We start from the raw sequence: 16,137 nt of genomic DNA, 5'->3' as shown, positions 1-16,137 counted from the left end.
AGCCAGGAAGTAGAACTCCTCCGTGGCCTCTGTATCAACTCCTGCCTCCAGGTTTATGGCCTGTATGAGTCCCTGTCCTGATTTTCTTTGAAAAACAGCAATATGGCAGTATAAGCCAAATAAACCCTTTCCTCCCCTAAGTTGCTTTGGTCATGGTGTTTTCTCACAGCAATAGTAACCCTGATCAGACACCAGGTCATATATGTTCCCTCTCCGCCCTTTTCAGGGGATCAGCTCCTCCTCAGAAGACTAGAATTACTTAGCATCACCCTCACCATTCACCATCTTCTTTTTCTTCACATTTGTATTTAAAGGTATTGGCAATGAAAAGGAAACCAGCTAGTTTGTTACACTAAGTGATCTAGGTAGGGGTCGATTCCTCTCTAACTCCAGAAGCAACTCCAAGGCTAAGAAGACTTCTATCTTCTACAGTATGCAGAATTTAGTAGGTTGTCTTTTGGATGACTAACAAGCATTGGTGGGTTCAAATGGTTCACTGAAATATAGATGCTTGCCTTTGCATACGCACATTTTGGATAATCTTGACCTTTTGATAGTGTCCATATAGAGTATATATGTTTCCAAGCCCCAAGTCAGGATATGAGGTATAAGCAAGCTACAATACTAGGAAAGGGTCTTGGATGTGGCAAGCGTCCCCACACTCATTTTCAAATTAGTTTTTGACACAATAATACAATACAAGCACTAGCCATCCATCCCAGCAATCCAAATTTTGTCAAGATGAAGATGTCTGTCCACCAAAACAGAATCCACTTGGACCTCCAGGGCCAAGCTCCTAATCTTTCCAAGGTCATTGTCCCCTAGGCTCCCAAGGTCCTGGAACAGTATGGACTACTAAACAGACTGGGCTTGCTTTGATTCATCCACGTTACCCACCGTGAGGGGCAGATGTAGTTCTGAGTCCAAGGTGGACCTTGTTATCCAAGGCATGGGCTGCCTTCAGGTCTTACCCCCAAGCTCTCTAGCTTCAGCCACTTCTCTAAATTTCCAGTAGCACGGGGAGCAGGAGACCCTAAATTCTGTCTGAATACTCTACCTGCCAGTGGTGATGTACTTTATCTATCACTGGGGCTTGCTTAACGGGGTCTGGTCTGGTTGGCCCGGTGTCTGGTACGCTACCATCAGTCTCTTTTGCAGGCTTTGGTACGCACAGTGCATCTCAGCCACTCAAGTCGTGGGGATGACGAGGAGCCCCAGGAGGGCAGATGACCCAGCCTGGCTCTTTGGGGCCACTTGTCACTGTCTTCACTGTCATATCTGTGCCTCCCTTCAACATTTCCATTCCCAGTGGACAGGAGAGAGAACACACCCTCTCACTTCACACCTGTCCCTCCCTCCTCCTCGTTTCCTCAGAGCAGCTTTTAAGCCCAATGGGTCTCTATTTACTTCAGAAACCATCATTTTTTTCTTTGATTTGTGATTTGTTTTAAGGACCAGAGCTTGGGCGACAAGCTCCCTTTCCTTGAAACGTATCCATCTCTGTAGGAACAAGCCAGAAGAGCAACAGGAAGGGAGTCTTTTGAAGATGCTTTAGACTTCCTAGGTTTCCATGGTAACTTGTCACTGTGGCATCTCCACTGCATTCTGGGGCTTTCTCTTCCACTAAGAATGGGTAGAGCAAACTGTTCTTTCTCAACAGCCGCCCATCAGAGGAGAGGCTCTTCCCAGTGCCCTGCCTCTCCTCTTCTCATACCTGTCCTTAATTCTACACTTCTGTCTATGGGAAGTTCATTGTGTGGCGTGGACCAAGATTCAATGCAATGGTGGTGTCGTTTCTAGGTCTGGACAGGCAGAGCCTTGCTTGGTACTTAGAGATGAAATCATAGGGTATCTCGGCCCCAGTCTGGACCATATGTTTTCACCAACTCGGATATTTCTGTGCTGGTATAAGAAGGCCAATGGGGAAGGCCCTGGTCTGTGGAGAAATTATCCATCCTCTGAGAAGAAGAACAAAATCATTTACCCCACCCACATTCTGGATACTGAGAACCAATACTAGGCCTCACAATATTTATGAATGTGTTTTTGCTCTTGGGGCTGTCCTGCCCCCCCCCAAATGATTTAACTATTCATTAAAGAAACTTCTCCCCAAAGACATATCAAGTGTTCCATTAAAAGCATCCACAGACCTGGTGCACCCTAAAATGCTTTGAATCTTTCAACTCCAAACCCTCCCCTGGCTGTATTTTTCGATTTTGATACATCCTTATTCTTATTCAGTCTTGGGGCCACCATTCTTACACTGCTTTGGCCAAATGCTGCATTGAAAAGATGCCTTAATCCAAGATCCTGGTTATTAATACATTTGAGTACTAAGTACATTTCTGAGGTCCAGCCAAAATGTATGAGGTTGTCTTCTCCCTTGCCACACAAGCAATTGAATCAGTTTTCTCTTCTTGATGGGTTGCCTTCTCAACACCTGCAGTCATCTTGGGACATACAAAAAAGGACTCACAGGATGCTTATCTGTCCATCATGACAGCAGACTTGGTCTGTATTATAGAGAAAAAGGAAGCTGAAAGCAGGCTAGAGAATAGATACATACATGTTTTTAGAGGATTTCCTAGATGCTCTGCAACAAAACATTCTTTTGTTCCAGTTACAGGGTATTTGATTATTCTGGACAATGTTGGAGAACGAGATGGCTTTGCGGACACGCTCTCTTGAAGGCTCAGTGTTTGCATACGAAGTCATGGGTTTCATTTTTGTGCCGGGCCTCTAGAGGTCTAGAAGGAGACGCTTGGATGTATAACACTGCAATGACTTCTGGAGCACACTGTTATTACCTTAAGCCTCATTTGGCCACTCCAGGCATGGATGCAGTACTCCCTACCTCCAGCAAAACTAGCAGTGGCAGGCTATAGAGTCTCCATCAGTAGACATCCTAGAAAGCAGCGGGGAAGCAGATAAACTCATACAAGATTGAATGTCATCTGGTGAAGACTCCCCGGTGACTGTGAAATAGATATACAACAGGGCAGAATGGGAACTGATGTCCCTTTAATAAGTCAAGTCTTTGGCCATGACCTTAAAGGTCCATAATGATGTCTACCTGTTTGGTATCACCTTCATCTCCGTCCCATTCTGCACTCATGATCAATTTCTCTAGATCTAACAGTTTCATCACCATCCCAAGTGCGTCGTTCATCTTGGGGTCTTTTTTGTAAGGAATGATGCTCCCCATGTCTTCTTAGAACCTACTACCACCCCTCATGCAGGATCCTGTCCCATCCTCACCTTTGCTAAAAGGCCTTGCATGTTCTCCCGTATCTGCATTGCACGTCCCATCGCTGTCTCCTTCTAGTTCTCGTTTTACTCCATACTTCTTCTCCATCCAACACAATTTGTGTAATTATGGTACTTGCCTATTTTTCTGTCTTTCCAACTAGAATGTGAGTTTGCTTCATGAACTTTCTCTGCATCTCCATTGTATCCCAAGCAAGCGGTGTAGGTGGCACATAGGAGGAACTCGGTCTTTACTGAATAAAAGAATGAGGGACTAGGGTAGGATTAAACTGAGAGGGACTATCTGTATGAGGATTCCTTTTTTTCTATCTCCACAGCACATGCCATAAGGTGTCTTGGTGGTACTGCAGCAATGACATAAAGCCACTGAGGTAGGACACCAGCATCACCGAAGGCAGTTATTTCAAAAAGAAATATCTCAAGGACCGGAGTGATGGCTCAGCAGTTAAGAACACAGGTTGTTCTTTCTTCCAGACGCCCAAGGCGGTTCAGTACCCAGAACCCACCATAGTGTCTTAAAACTATCTGTAACTTCAATTCCAGGTGGTCTGACACTCTCTTCTGCCTCTGTGGGTACTGCACACATGTTGTATACAAACGTGCATGCAGTAAAAACACCCATACACATAAAAATAATAAAATATGAAAACAAATTAAGAAAAGAAATATCTCAGTGTCAAAATCATAATATCAAAATTGTTATGTGAACAATGGCTGGCATTGTTGTAAGTCCTCCAGATGAGTTAACTCTAATTCTCACAGCAATGCTTGAAGTGAGAACTATTTTTAGCTCTTTTTAATAGATGAGAAAATTGCAACAAAGCATGAAAGGCAGATAAGGAATGTCCCAATGTCACATGGCTAGTTCAATGTTTCTTTAGTCCTGGACTATATCTTCATGAAAAACCCATAATTATCTCTTTTTATTGTGTGACTCTGTTTCCCAGGCAAGGACTCTGGGTCCGCAGTTAGGAAGCAGGCTATGGAAGGTGACTTATACGAGCAAGTGTGCCTGGGAACATCCTCGAGGTGAGGGTTGAATTCCCATACTGACTTTCTCGATGCCTTTACCAACCACCCCCATTTCCACCTCCTTCCCCTTTCTGTTCCAGCATTTTATTTTGAAATTCAAGAATAAAATAGTCCCCTGTCTTAGTCGGGCCATGGAAGGGTAGCATTCTTGAGTGCTTTGTGAGCAGGTGATAGAGCCTCCTGGTGTGACCATCACCAACCACAGTGTGCATAGCCAGGAAAGCTTACTTTTCTGTTCTGAGGCCAATATTTATGACAGGACTGGCATCCCTGATGGCAATTCTACAACCCTTGGGGGTCTGAAATCTTCCTGCATCTTGGATTGCTAGAGTGAGCCACCCTGGCCACAGGCTCTATATAAAGTAAACCTGGAGGTTATTTCCCAATCTTCCCGGCAACGTGTCTCCTCCTCCAAACGACATTTGCTGTCAAAACAGACCCTTCAAGAACATGTTTTGAATGTAATTATCAAATGCTAATAAATATTCAGGTACGCTCCTTGCGAGGGGTGAAAAACATTCTGGGTGTGAACTAGACTGTACACATCTGTTTGAGATTTTGAAAGACTGTAAGGCAGAGAGTCTGGGGAAGAGCTGGGATGTCCCAGTGAAGGCTCACATCAAACTACAAAAGCCGACCAGCAGCGTGAACGTATGGCTTTTAGGCCAGAGTCATTTCTGATTGGCTGTAGCAGACCCCGAGCGCGTCTCTGCCTGTGAAAATGGACTTTTCTCAGGGCATATATATCATAGTAAGAGCCACCATTTATTATAAGCTTTGCATATTTCCAAGTCACTTGCTTATTGGATTTATTCTCTCTTCCTGGAATATCTAATTTACCTGGTTCTCTGCTTTGTATCTTCCTTCTCTGACCAATGAGTTTTGAAGTCATGACCTGGTGGCATGAAGCTTAAGATTTAGTGTCTCTTTTGACCTTATAGAAACACCTTTTTACAAGCCAGCCAGAACTAGGGACTGGCAACAGTGAGAGGCTGGGAGAGAAGGCTGATGGGAAATTGTGAATGCTTATAGGACTCCTTCAAATCACCCTTGCGCCTGAATGAAGCAGTGCTCGGGACAGGTCCCTAAGCCTTTGACCATCACGCAAAACTCAGGTTTCAAAATGTCTGCCCTTACTTCGTCTGCCAGAAGATGGAAGCATCGTGCTGAGTGTCTGGAGGCTTGATGCACAGTTGGCTACCTATGCCAATCACATGGCAGCACTGATTTATATATCACAACAGTCATTCAAAACTGATAGCTTGAGCTTCTCCAGAGAATTCTCTTCATTCCCCCCATGGAGTGGCAAGGTAGAAGAGGTCACAGCAATCACAGATGGTATGAAAAGAACCTTTAACTATTTCCTTTCACCCATTACCATCCATGCCCCCCAATTCTGGTCACCATCTCCTTTGTATGCCTCCTACTTGCTTTGAGAAGGGGGAAGAGAAAGCCTGTGCAGGGGATGTGTGCAGAAGTCATGAAGAGAAATTGTGGAGATACTGGCACTTGCTGAAAAGCACAGAACTGGAGTTCAGTGAGATACAGAGATGTTCAGCATGGGTATCCAGGCCAGAGGCAGCAGTCTAGGCTACAAGAATATAGGCCAGTGTCATGGTCCAGGATTAAGATTCATTTCTGCCAGCTACTTGCTGGATGATCTACGATAACAGGACATGACCACTCTTATCTAAACCACGGGGGAGGAGGTCTGGCTGGATGGTGTCTAAAGTTTTTTTCTATTTCCAAGGTTCCAGGACTCCAGGTTAAGGTCAGAAACTCCATGAATTCAGGTATCTTTCATATTCTGCTTCCTAAAGGAGTTGAAGATGTTTTGTTACATGGGAAGATAGGTTCTAATACTGCTCGGTGAATGTGGAGAAGAGGGTGAGGTCCCATAAAAGGGGCTACTGACACAGTAGGGGCTACCAATAACGCAGGGCACTCTAGAGGACAGCTGCACAAAACCAGAATATACACTTTGCTTTTCTAACACTGTCGCTCAGCAGCTACTTATCAAACTGCAGTCACGCTCCTGACCCAGGAGATACCTAAGGGGAGGCGGTCTGTAACTAAGGCAGACTGGTCTGATGTCCGTGGTGCATAGGTATCAGTGCAGGCAGAGAAAGGAGCAAATACAGAATCCATTCCAGACACCTAGTCCCCAGATCTTGGTTTCTAATGTCATTTTCTAATAAAAGGAAACAGAGCTCGGCAGAAAGATTGTGCAGGGTGGGAGCAGAAAACACACAAGGCGACCTAGAGTAGCTCATGGTGTTCAAAAGTCAACGTACAAAGAAGGAACCAACCAAACACGAAACAGCAGAAAACAAAACCCCACATATTGGCATATGTCAAAGGGCACAAGAACCAATTAGAAGACTTCTCAAACGCCAAGGCTGGCAGAATAGAGACCAAGAAAAGCAGCACTAGACTACAATTCAAACGACAAAATCAATGCCCTCGGGTCCACACCAATATAAGCGAGTGACCAAGTGAATTAAATGTGGAGAGCAAGAGGCAAATCCTCGATCTAGGATAACTCCTTAGTTCTGTGGCTGCTCTACCCCACAGGAGTGTTTCCATCCTAGCACCCCATTCCTCCTGGGTGGCTACACACATGACTGCCTTCAAGAGGAATATAGCATAGAAATGGGAGGAAATAATTCACAGTGAAGAAACACTACCTCTTCCAAATGATCAGGGCAACGTTAGCAGTCACGAGTACGAGTCATGCTGAAATGATGAGATATCAATGGACCTTTACCTTTGTGATCTCCCTCCCGCAAACCATAATTCAGCCTAATGAAAAAACAAATCTCGACAGAGGAGCATCCTATAATATGCTTGACCAATATTCTAAAACTGCCAGGGTCATCTAAAGCCAAGAAGACTTGGGGAGGTGCCGCAGCCAAGAGAAACAGCAATATTGAATGCATCTTGGTGCCAGGGATGGGATCCTGGAACAGAAAAGGACACCAGATAAACCTAAGGGGATCTGGATGAGCCACGAGCTTTAGCTAATAATAATGCACCAACATTCATTCAACTATACTGTAACTGATGTGTCACAATAGAACAGCAATATTAATAAAAACATAAAAATAATGCCTGGTCTGATCTTGAAACATATCCTTCCCAACACATATGTTTTTAACAAGACCAACTGAACATGACTTACTTTCATAAATCAGAGCATGGGTATATGGACTGAGTGTGATACCTTAACTATTTATAATGCTTGCACAAGTTTAAAAATTAATTTTAAAAATGAATGCTTGTGTTCATGCACACATGCACACCACTTCACACATGTGGAAGTCAGAGGAAAGTCTGTGGGAATTAGCTCTCATCTTCCATCCTATAGGTCCCAGGGATCAAACCCAGGTCACCAGACTTGGCTGCACCTCACCAGCTCTCAATTGTCCTTAAATCTAAAAGTATTCTAAAAATTAAGTCTTTACTAAAGAGCAGGGAGCCTCTCTTAGTGGTTTTGAAGAAACAAGCTTTCACGGGTTCTACCCCTGCATGGAGAGGAATTCCATCATCACCACTGTAACACTGGCAAGGATCTTAAGACTCAGAGGAGAACCCAATCACAAACTTGAATGAAGTTTATAAGTCCCTCAACTGAGACCCCTGTTACGCTGCATCTTGAATTCTTACTCAAGGAACCTATGAGATAATAAATGTTAAAAAATAGCAACAAAACCCAAAATAATATCTAGCTAGGCAAGAAGAGGCATACTCACAGGGCGGTTGTAGCACACGCCTTTAATCCCAGCACCCGGAAGGCAGAGGCAGGTGGATCTCTATGAGTTCAAGGTCAGCCTGGTCTACACAGCAAGTTCCAGGACAGGCTCCAAAGCTACACAGAGAAACCCTGTCTCAAAAAACAAAACAAACAAACAAATAAATAAAGGGGGGAAGGAGGGAGCGAAGGAGAAAGGAGAAAGGAAAAAAGAAAGAAGAAGCACACTAACAAAATTTAAATTAATTACACTGTAAAGCACGCCTGGCATGTTCACTGAATTGCTAGTCAAGGAGACTCTAAGGGGGAACCTTGAAGCAGGGATCTAAACCTAAATAAAGAGATATCCATGAGTTGTTCCATGGTCAAAGATATCAGGCAGCTCCAGGGCCTGAAGAAACCTTTGTATATGTTGGAACAGAAAGGTAGCCAGTAAGGCTGGAGAGGCATGAGGGGAACCGTGTGTGCACAGGAAGATACAGAAAGGGAGCTGAGAAAGGCAAGGTCAGCCAGGATGTAGAGACTTTTAAACAAAGTAAGGAATTTGGGTTTTAAGTTCAACTGAAAGTCATTAGACTACTAGTAACCGGAGCTGACTGGCATATCTGATTCACAGTGTAAACGATTTATGCTGGGATGGCAAGATGACGCAGTGGGAGAAGGCACTTGCCACCAGCTCTGACAACCTGAGTCTGATTCCTGGGATACATGTGGTTGCAAGAACCCACTACCCAGGGTTAGCCTCTAGTCTCTCCATGTATGCCAGAATGCACACACACACACACACACACACACACACACAGTAATGAAAATTTAAAAGAATAAAAGATTCATGCTAACTGATATGTTCAGAATTGATCAAGGCATAGCCATAGTGGAGTCAGGGTGGCCAGTAAGGGACTTTAGTGTTGTTTAGACAAAAGATGGTGGAGCCTTAGCCCTGGCTGTGGGTAGAGAGGAAGGAAGGCAATTCAATCCAGCAATTACCAGAGGACCGTGAGAAGGTTCTTGATGCTATGAGCATGGACTAGGGATTCCAACTCATTTTGTAAACCTTTGTACCTGAGAAGCTTCCAGGGAGGGGGTCACATGTGAGTAGAGTAGTCATGTGCTCCTGTGTCACCCTGCTCCTGAGCCTCTGAATACCTCTGTGATTCATTCTGATGGTCGCTTGCACCCACGTGGGGCTGTGCCTGTCTGGGCTACATCTTCTGCGGAGGTGCTGCCAAAAGAAAGCTGGATCCTACCCTCCACCCCCAGCCTCCTGGGCCAAATAGTGCTACCCTGTTTAATTAATAGTTTCCTCTGGCTTGAACATCCATTTAACAGCTTGTGGGTGGCTATGGTACAGTGTGTGAGGCACCCTCTTTTTATCTCTGAAACAGTCAGATATAGACCAGAGAAGTGCCCAATGGAGGCCATCTTCCTATTGGAACAGAGGAGAGGATGTGAAGACAATTCTTTAGCCTTTATTTTGGTCCTGCTAAATATATAATACATATTATATATTTATATAGAATATAGTTGCATACTTATATACAATATAAATGCATATGCTATATATTTATAACTCATAAAAACACATATTCAGGCAAGAAGTGAAAGAGTACAAAAATTTAAAATAATTAAAATGTAGAACATGCCTACTATGTTTGATGAATCGCTTCACTCAGAGTTTCCAGTTACCAGAAACTCAATCATTGGAATCTTGATTCCAAATAAACTTCTCCACTTAAAAATATTTGCTTGAAGGTACAAGTATGTATGTGTGCACATGTGTGTTGTATACGTGCATGTATGTGTGAGTGTATAGGTGTATGTACATATGTGTGCATGTGATGCCAGAGTATAACCTTTGTGTCATTTGTCAGGAGCTGTCTATAATGTTTTTGGAGACAGGTCTCTCAACGGCCTAGAACTTCCTAGTCAGACTAAGCTACCTGGAAGGTGCCTGCCGGGGCTGGTATATCAAGTTTTTACCATCACACCTAGTCTGTTTACATGGGTTCTGAGGTCTGAACTCTGGTCCCCATGCTTGCAAAGCAAACACTTTACAGACTGAGCCATCTCCCCAGCCCAAAGGTGTTCTTTTCTTTCTTGCTGAACCTTCCCTTTCTACCTATTTACCTATTTACTCACATCTCGCCAGTCCCAGATACCACTGCTTTTGGTCACTACCTGCTTAGCTTCCAGCTCAGCTCAATACACCCACCAGGGTCCTGGCTCAGCACAGCTACAGATGCCTGAGAGAGGGCTACAAGGTCACATTTGGGAACTATCTGTGCAGTTTCAATGACTGACGGTGCTGTTGTGTCTTGGAGGTAACTAGAATAGGTGGCTTATTCCCTAGGTTCTTTGACAGGTCATGCATAGGGAACTGACCCCCGGAGAACAGACTTTTCAGGTTCTGGGACAGGCTCATGTTATAATGTCTCTGACATCTAGGGTTCTATAAGTCCAGACATTTCTTCTGGGTTCATGTCTGGTCCCTCAGTTTAGTTATAATAACTGAGCAGGGCCAGGCCAGGCATTCACTCTCTGATCTTGAACCATATCCCCCCCAACACACATGTTTTTAACAAGACCAGCTGAACATGACTTATTTTCATGAGTCAGAGCACGACAGTTGCCCTGGGCTGCTGACCTCCCAGAGCCGAGTCTCCCCCAGTTGCAGAGGACACTAGCTGGAGAAGGAAGGGTATGGCAGAACTTCCACAAAAGAAAGCACCACCATTCAAGGGTTGAGAAGTCAACAGCTTTGTTATTAACTCCCTTGTTAGTTCAGGACCTGATAGTACCAAAAAAGTGTATGGATATCACTTCCCTTCCCACTCCAGCTTCATTTAGTAGCATGTTGCTTTACCTAGGGACAAAGATTTTTTAAAAGTACCTCCAGGGGAAAGAGAAGACTTTGTGACCTGAGGATAAATTAGACTCTGTGTAGCCTGGACTGTACTCTGATTAGCAGGAAGTGGCTGTGGGAGGCACAGGTGCTGCAAAGCTGGCTGTCACGCTAGTACTTCATCACGAGTATGGATTTGCCATTTTAAAGATACATACATATCACGTATCCAAGAAAGGCAGATATGTGTGTACCTCCCAGGAATCAGGGCTTGGGTAGGCCTCCCAGCTACTGAAGCCTGTTGGCACCATCTTATCTCTTGGTGTATAACTTCAACAAGCAGTCATAAAGGCCTAGGTGTGTGTGTGTGTGTGTGTGTGTGTGTGTGTGTGTGTGTGTGTGTTTCCAGGTACCATACAACGTGGGAGCTGGAAGGACTTCCAAGTTTATCAGTTTCACTGATTCTTGGCTCTATTTGCAGAGGAGCTCTGCGGGATTGATCTTGATTGGTCTGCATTAACATTTGATCAAAGCTTTCCAGGGAGTTCTGACTCTAATGGGTGAAGACTACCAGGTTGAAGAAAGCAAGGCCCCCCACTCATTCAGTCTTCAGAATGGAGTTTGTAGAGTTTGCGGCTCCTCACCTATCCTGGAGGTGTCCCAGCAGTAGGAGGGCAGCACTGCAGGCACCCTCCAGCCCATCGCTTCTGTCCTCTTGCCTTTTGTCCTGAGGTCTCCAGTAGTGGGCGGTAACCCAGTGCCCTCACTGCAGGTACAGCTTTCGGCTTAGCCATTATCGCTCAATTCCGGCCAGTATATTGTCTATTCTACTCCTGTGGCCTGTCTAGGAAAGATACGCTGGCCAATGGCATTCTGGCTGTTAGTCTACATGTTAACTGAAGTCCTTTGGAAAGCTCTCAGGTTCTAAGCCTTGTTCCCGCCTGAAGAGATGGGCCATTAAAGAAGGCATCCAGCCTTAGCAAATGCCAGTAGAAGTAGAGCAGAAAGACTCCTGCCTGGGAGCTCAGTCTGAGACCTGTTTGTTCAGCTTCTCTGGAATACCCGGGAGACCTCTCTCCAGCCTCAGGAAAGTCCCTCATCAGAGTCTGTTTTGTGTCTCCAAAGAGCAAACAGTATGGCCTCACTGTGAATAGGATACAACCTTACTTCAGACAGGCTCACTACAAACAGGACACGGCCTCACTACAGACAGACAGGGTACAGATGCTTCACTTTTTATTTTATTTTATATTTTGGAGGAGCACATGAAAGGCAGATGACAAAGGGGAAACCAAGGGATTGTGAGAAACATCAGCAAATTTGGGTACCGTTTCACTGAAGAAAGGGGGAGCCCACAGAACATATGTGTGTTGGGGGATGGTGGCTTCTCTCTATAGAATCTCCATCACAGAGCCACCATACCCTCACTCTCCAAGCCTCTGCCTTAACCACAGGTTTGGGCACCAGGGGCAGCAGCTCTGACATGGGAACGTCCTGACTCTGATAACAAGTGAGTCCCCTAAGTGTCAGCTCCATGAAAAGCCTGTATCATGTTTGGCACAGAAAGGCTGTGTTTCAAGGGACAGAGCAAAACTTCAGGGCCCAAGCCCTTCCTGCAAAGCCCTCCTTCCCTTCCTCCCCTAAACCAGAGCTTTCTGCATCCAAGATGCCTCTCTGTACACAGCGAGGGACAAGCTTCTCCATCCCTCAGCTTGACCTGCAGACAGAGTCCCACAGCCCACTCATCTTTCTCTTCTCAGTTCAGAAACCAGCACAAAAGAGTCTGGAGTCAAGCATCTGTATGATGCCTGAAGCCGGAATGATGTCTGCTTCTGCCTACAGGACTCATTTTCTCTTCCTCCCACAAGCGTGTCTAATTCTGTCTGTCCACACTCATTCCACAGAATTCACCCATCCACCTGTTCCACGCAGTCCAAAATGTAAGCTCTAGGCTGAGCCCCCAAACCAGGAGACTTCAACGGGAAGGAAGATGCCCAAGTAGATGGTGAGAAGGTTTTTACTTTGCTTGGACCAGAGCCGAGTCCCTGATAACTACACAGTTCTCTCCATGTACAGTCTGCTATCGGCCAGGGCTGACTCAATGTCAGGAAAGGGAGCAGGAATGGGAGGAGCTAGTCTTGTCCGACTGCTGCCTTGTTTTAAACCGTAAGTCAAGGACAAGCACAGGCCTTTGGAGAAGAAACACTTCCTCCCTAGGTTTAACACGACATTACAGGACATAGAAGTGTAAAACGCCCAGCATATCCTGGTTTTATGCTTCAAAGTCTGAGGTCTCCAACTGCTGTCATATAGGTGTCGTAGCCCCATCCTCCCTTCCATCTAAGCACGGAGATCCCCAAGACCCTAGACACTGAGGACTGTATCTCATTTCCTTTCATACCCCATAACAGCCAGTATAGTGGTCAGTTAAGTGACTGGGGCAGACTGTTGATGAACCAAGAGATGAGGGAGCGGAATGAACCCTGCTAGCCACACTCCGCTGCTCTATCCTCTTACCGCTTCCCCGCTGGACCTTCCCAGCCTCCCCCGCCCCACCAGCAGCTTTCAGCCTTACCTCCCATGAGGAAGAGAAGCCCTGCCACATACTGCATAAGGCCTCGGTCCCAGCAGCAGCCCAGCACACCGATGATCCAGCCGAAGAGGATGATGGCCACCGCCATGCCCATGAAGCCAGCCGTCATTCTGCGCAGGTCTGTGAGGAAGCAGGAGGGCAGAAGTTAGTCTTAGGAGCTGCGACAGGATAGGGTCAGGTGTATCCTGGGGCAGGGAGATGCGGGCGGTGACACTTTCTATTCAGACTCCTCTACAGGAAAGTCGCTGATGGGGACTGTCTTCTGTGCAACGTGCCATGACAGCTGGGTTTCTAAGCACAAGATAAGCAGGTGATCCCTGGTGGCTGTTGGCTCAGTTTATCTGTGCCAGGCAAGTGCTGCCCTTCCTGTGGGTCTTGCTCACCTCTAAGACACAGGTGCTATCTGTAGTCCTGGGTGGAGAATGGAGCCAACTGCTAAAAGGAAAATCGTAAGCGGAAGAAAGGACGCAAGTCCAGATAATTGTGGCTGCATTAGTCACAACTGCGTCAGAAGATGAGAGCGGGGTCTCTGCAGGCAGGCTGCCTCTACCAGGCCCACTGTCCTTTAACCCAGGGTCTGCTGCACTGTGGGACAAGTCCCATGTGAAAATCTAATGGGGCAGGTGGGGGAGACGCTGGTCGTCAGCCCCATCCCAAGCTGGCTCTTGGGGCCTAGTTTTTGCCTGAAACCTTGGAAACAGAGGAAAAGCCACCTCTTCCTCCCTGAGTCTGAGCCCCTGGTGCAGTTTTTTTTTTTTTTTTGTATTTGCCTGTATCTGTCCACTCTCGGGTCATCCCCCACTTCCAGGTGAGGGCCATGTCTTCTCTATACCTCTACAACCTGTCAAATCCAAGAACGAGCTAGTGAGGAAGGAGGTTGCTGGGAAAATACTGTTTACAGCAGAAGGGAGACAGCAGAGCCGGTCCATATCTCTGCTGGCTACTTAGCATCTTGTCCAACTCAGCTTTTTCGCTGGTTCCTTCCCTCCTGTGATCAGATGTCCCCAGAATTGCTCATGTACCCTCCCTCTATATGTGTGGCTCTGACCTGGACTTGTTCCCCAACTGGTTTCATTCTCTTACTCTCTTTTTGCCAAGCTGGCTTTTACTTCCTTCTGGGGAGCACCTCACCCACCCCAGTAGGTTGGTCATGCCTTCCTGAGACTGCCTGCACTCTCTCATGCCTGCCCACATTTAAGCCAGTGACAAGAGCCCCAGCCTGCTAACAGGACACTAAGCAAAAGCAAAACCATGTTGTTTGGCCTCTGCCCCGGGCTCTGACTCCTCCATAACACTACAGACCATCCTAGAGGATCTCAAGAACATTTTACCCTCTCAAAGGGAAATTTTACCCTCTTTGAGAGGGTAAAATGTTAGGGTGATGGAAAAGGTGCCAGCTTGAAATCAAAGTATATCACATGCACCGCTGCCCCAACTATCTCTTCTTCTCGTTCCCGAGGAACAAACGCAACAGAGCTTCTGTGGGCCTGGGGATCCGTGAACTCATCATGAGGCCATCCTTTCCCTCTCTTATATTCTGTCCACTCTGACCCATCCAGAGTCGTGCATGGGGGAAAAGGATCTCTGCCCATAACAGAGCACAGTTTGAGTCAAGATCCCTCTATTGAGGGTCTAATCTCTTTGTTCTGACAAGGAAAATCAGACATTGTCAGCCCCAACCAACAGAATCTGGTTGAAGAGTGGGAGGCACAAACAGAGGGAAAACAATGGCTGGGAAGGAGGATCCCGCAGCAGCTGGAGAGTTTTCTAGCTCCAGAGGCAGAGATTCTGGAAGAGGCAGCAGAGCAGACCCCCGCCAACTGGCCCTGGCCCTGCCTGGTTTTCCTTTGCTGTCCTGAGCACCTAGCAGGCCTCCCCGAGCCAGGTGGAAATAACACTCTGAATTCACTTCTGTGAGTTGTCAAGGAAGCCTCATTATCACATAACACTGAGCAGATTGCTCAGACTGCCAAATGAGTCAAGTGAAGCTTTGGTGGAAGATTCATTCGATGACGATGCTAACACACGAGCCAAGCCTCCTGCACAGCCAGCCAGAGCTGAAAGGGAGGAACTCCTGCCCATGGGCCAATCCCAGTTCCTACCGGTCAGTTCCTCTGGGCGGTGCATTGTTTGTCCTTTTATGTCCGTGACTGCAATCACACTCACTGCCACCAGCCCTAACAGGGACCCCTGCTTTCCTCACCACAAGGGCCTGAGTTGCCTTGTCAGAGGGGAGAGTTCTTGAGTGGATACCTGAGGCCATGCGAATTGATTCTTTACCTTCTGCAAATGGGAAGTTTAGTAACTTAAACAGAAGGTACTTCAAGTCAGCACCCTTTCCTGGACTCTGCCCCTCCTTGTCCCGTGAAGGCTTCTGGGTCCCTTTTCACTGTGACCCCAGGAAGTTTACTTGTTCTCTCTTCTGGAGGCCAAATTCTCACTTGATATTAATGCCTGGAAGTCCTGTATTTGCCCCAGGCTCTATAGCCCCTTGAGAGCAAAGATTCTGCCTAGGGAACTGAATGAGAGGGTGAGTCACATCAAGTGAGTTCACACTGGCCAGAGCTGGACCCGTGGGCTTGCTGAGGCAGGAAATCTAAAGAGAGTGCCAACCAGAAAAATAGGAGGTGACATTTATTGAAGGATGAAAAC

At 46.3% G+C, this 16,137-nt stretch overlaps 1 protein-coding gene across 1 annotated transcript in view; it reads right to left on the bottom strand.

The window, feature by feature from the left end:
• Tmem178b (transmembrane protein 178B) overlaps positions 1-16,137 on the bottom strand; it is a 375,806-nt gene that overhangs the window by 24,163 nt on the left and 335,506 nt on the right. Inside the window, exon 3 of the mRNA XM_038317805.1 lies at positions 13,468-13,605. Coding sequence (XP_038173733.1) covers positions 13,468-13,605 — 138 coding nt within the window. The remainder of the gene's footprint in view (positions 1-13,467; positions 13,606-16,137) is intronic.

The sequence above is a fragment of the Arvicola amphibius genome, chromosome 2 (assembly GCF_903992535.2).
Source record: "Arvicola amphibius chromosome 2, mArvAmp1.2, whole genome shotgun sequence".
In the NCBI taxonomy this organism is placed as follows: Eukaryota; Metazoa; Chordata; class Mammalia; order Rodentia; family Cricetidae; genus Arvicola; species Arvicola amphibius.
This window is presented reverse-complemented; position numbering and strand designations above follow the sequence as displayed.